The 3,296-nt window shown below is 43.0% G+C and overlaps 1 protein-coding gene across 2 annotated transcripts; it reads right to left on the reverse strand.

Moving 5' to 3' along the window:
- Positions 1 to 18: 18 nt before the first annotated feature.
- LOC123143612 (F-box/LRR-repeat protein 14) lies at positions 19 to 2,760 on the reverse strand. Of its 2 annotated transcripts, none has more exons than XM_044562546.1 (2): positions 2,592 to 2,760; positions 19 to 1,821 (listed from the first exon to the last, which is right to left on the reverse strand). In XM_044562546.1, exon 2 carries the CDS (start codon positions 1,806 to 1,808, stop codon positions 354 to 356), a length of 1,455 nt encoding a protein of 484 aa, XP_044418481.1. In that variant the 5' UTR covers positions 1,809 to 1,821; positions 2,592 to 2,760; the 3' UTR covers positions 19 to 353. The 2 variants fall into 2 exon arrangements, with proteins under 2 accessions (XP_044418481.1, XP_044418482.1); XM_044562547.1 differs by having other exon boundaries at positions 19 to 1,834; positions 2,592 to 2,757.
- Positions 2,761 to 3,296: the final 536 nt, after the last annotated feature.

Genomic DNA, 3,296 nt, shown 5'->3' on the forward strand with positions numbered 1-3,296 from the left:
TTCACGACATTTCTTAGAGAGTTAAACATAATACCAAACAGCAAAAACATGGATTCTTGGGGCCGATTTGTGAGGATTACAAAACAGCAATAGAGAGTAGAAGTTACACAACAAGAATTACAGTACACAGAGTGGTGCCTACTATTAAAGTTTCATTCACCAGATGCCGTCCAAAGATCATCATTAGACTGTCATACAGAAAAAATCATAGCAGTAAAGGTAGAAGGCAATAGAAAGTCCAGACAAGTGAATCTAGGTCGAATGATGCACAGCCTTGTCCAATGATGCACACTAAACAACTTAATGGCTTCAGCAGCAAATTCATACTGAAAATTTTGGAGACCACTTCATCACTAGGCGCCATGACCAATTGCCTTCATCAGGGAATCTGGAAAGTCCTCGGAGTAGTGAACTGACTTGGCAACACCCTGCGCAGCTTGCAGAGAGACCTCACCACAATACTCAATGACCAAAGACCCTAATTTATGTGCACGTCCCAGTTCAGCCATTCCAACATCAGTGACATTATGACACGCCCGAAGTGTGAGATTACTCAAGCATGGGGTGTGTGCAATGAAGCGCATCCCAGCATCAGTTACTGCATGACACAATATAAGCTCGAGTGTCTCCAGATGTGGTGAGGATGAGAGGGCCTTCATCCCCTCATCATCAAAGAAATTGGCGGTGTTTAGCACAAGAACACGAATTGGGCAGGACTGAATGAGTGCCAGAAAACCCTTCTTTGTGAATCCTATTTCTGATGGCCAGTCACGGGAACATCCTGTAAATTTGAGGTCTACGATCTGAAGCATAGGATAGTTGAGGGCTAGAGCGTAAATGCTGTTATCAGTAAATGACGTCCTGGTTTCACAATAGCCATCTTCACTACAATAGCGTTGTAGGTTGAGCCCAACTGAGATGCTTTTAAGGTTGCTGCAGCTCCGGAATAATGCAATCATGTCATTGTCATTTAGTGCATAAACATACTCAAGCCAAAGGTTCTCCAATGCTTTACACTTCCCTAGGACAACACGAAGTCCTATTTCTGGCCAGGTTTTAATATGCGCCAACCTTAAATCCTTCAAACTCTCACAGGAGAAATCATATATATCTGTGCTGTGAGCATCATACGAGGGATCATAGAAGTCATATCCTATATAATGATCATGTCTTTCTCTTTTCCTCTCAAACTCAAACTTCTGGAGCTTCATCCATCCTGAACCAAACTTTAGGAGGTCATGATGATTGATTCCTTTGCAATTCTTCACTACAAGCTCTTCCAACGATCCATCCATACCAAGGTATTCCAGCCACTCTAAACTATCGATTTTCTCGCAATCAATAAGGTGGAGAGCAGATAGACTTATGCAACCAACTGCAACCGAGAAAAGCCCAATTGATGTTATTTTTGGTACGGAGTTCAGCCTGAGAGACACCAATTTCTTGCAGCGTGCTAAACAACCAAGCCCAGAGTCATCGATGTATGAGCAGAAGCTTAAGGTGAGGTCAATCAGCGAGGAACAGTGAGATGAAAATACAAAAAGGCCTTTGTTGTCCAACTGATTTCCATGTTCAGGTATCCAACCAGAGTAATCGATTTCCAATTTCCGCAAATTTGTGAACCTGGCGCACAGTGATGTTAGTGCTTCTGTAGCAGTGCCAAGACCGGAACCAACACGGATAGCACCCCTTTGATTCCCCTCTATCTTGTAGAGCTGCTTTGACACAAGGGAAAGAGAATTCAGATCACTTATCCTGGTGATCCTCTTGAGAATCTCTGTCACCAGAGCCTCCGGTAGGTCCTCCATCGAACAAATTCAGCTGTAGCAATCAGCTAATATATATCAAGGTTCAGAAAACAAGCGAAGAGCTGGAGTAAAACTTATGATATATCAGAATAATGCATGTGAAGATGGAGATCACACTGGCGACAGACACTCATTACGAAGAATATACAGTGCTGATGAAGTTTGAGCATTTTCTGTATCCATCCAAAACTTGTGTGTTCTTCATAAGCATGGAGATTTATTAAAGTAGCTAGCACCTTATCTGTCTCTAGATTGTTAGAAAGAAAAAATGACACTACAGGCCACGTCATTAAATTAAACTAGCACCATAAGTAGCAGGGCCTGAATAATGAACTAGCTATAAGGGAATACAAAGAAACAAGCTAGAATCGACACAAGCAATTCCGCAACAAGACCCACCCTCGTGTTGAATGTGAACCAACTTATTCGGATTGGAGGCACCTAATTAATAACATGAAAAGCAGAGCATGCAAATTAGTACTACTTGTAGCTCTTGCTTGGGCAAGAAAAAAAGTAGGGAGATCATTTTTGCCACAGCCGATGAGTTCACAGGGTGCAGTTATTATTGATAGATAATCTGTTCAACTAGAAATACATACTATTTGCTGCAACCCTAGGCTAGTACTCAGTTGCAAACTAGGAGAATGGCTTTATAACATTAACTAACTTTATCGATGATACTATCGGTCGGGTTCGCCCTATCAAGAAAGCAAATTGGAAACATGTCGAATCGGGGAACCAAGGAACAGGGGAGGGGTCAGCAGAAGCGAAAAGCGGCGGTACCTTGAGCATGACCGGGAGATAGGAACAGCGGCGATGGAGAATGGAGGCCGTAGGAGAGGAGGGTATCTCCGCCCCTGCTCCACCTCGGTCCGCAGCGGAGGAGAGTGCTTCTCTCCTTTAATTCGGATCGGAGAAGAGTGTAAACCCTAGTCTCTTTTCCAGCGGAGGAAGAGGAACGAAGATGTAGGGCCGGCCTATGGCGAGGTGCAGCGGGCCGAGTCGAAAAAGCTTGCCCACGGGCCGGGCCGAGAGGCACGACCCATATGGCCAGCATACATTTATCTCGCAAATTTTATCTAATCGTTTCAAAAAAAAATTTAAAATGTTACCCGCAAAAAAAATAAAAATGTTAAGGCATTTTAAAGTATGTTCATGTCCACGAAAACAAATTTTCATGTACTTATTGGTTCCCCTCGCTCATCTCAATCAAGAAAGCGGATCAAATATGGTTCCTGGGCAAAAGCTTTACACACTTCGTGAGAAGTAAATGGCCTCCAGGTGACAGGAAAATATCAAATACTACTGGAAAAGAGTCCAAAACATTTTGCGTTGAGCATTCAAAGGATGGGGGGACTAGCTTTAATAGTGATATTAAGCGTCGAAAGTAAGATGTATCCTTAAGAGTTACAACAGCGGGACTTTAAGGATAATTTGATAGGTCTAGAACCAGCTGAATGGAGATGCAGATATGCCGTGGAGAATAAA

The sequence above is a fragment of the Triticum aestivum genome, chromosome 6D (assembly GCF_018294505.1).
Source record: "Triticum aestivum cultivar Chinese Spring chromosome 6D, IWGSC CS RefSeq v2.1, whole genome shotgun sequence".
Classification (NCBI taxonomy): Eukaryota; Viridiplantae; Streptophyta; class Magnoliopsida; order Poales; family Poaceae; genus Triticum; species Triticum aestivum.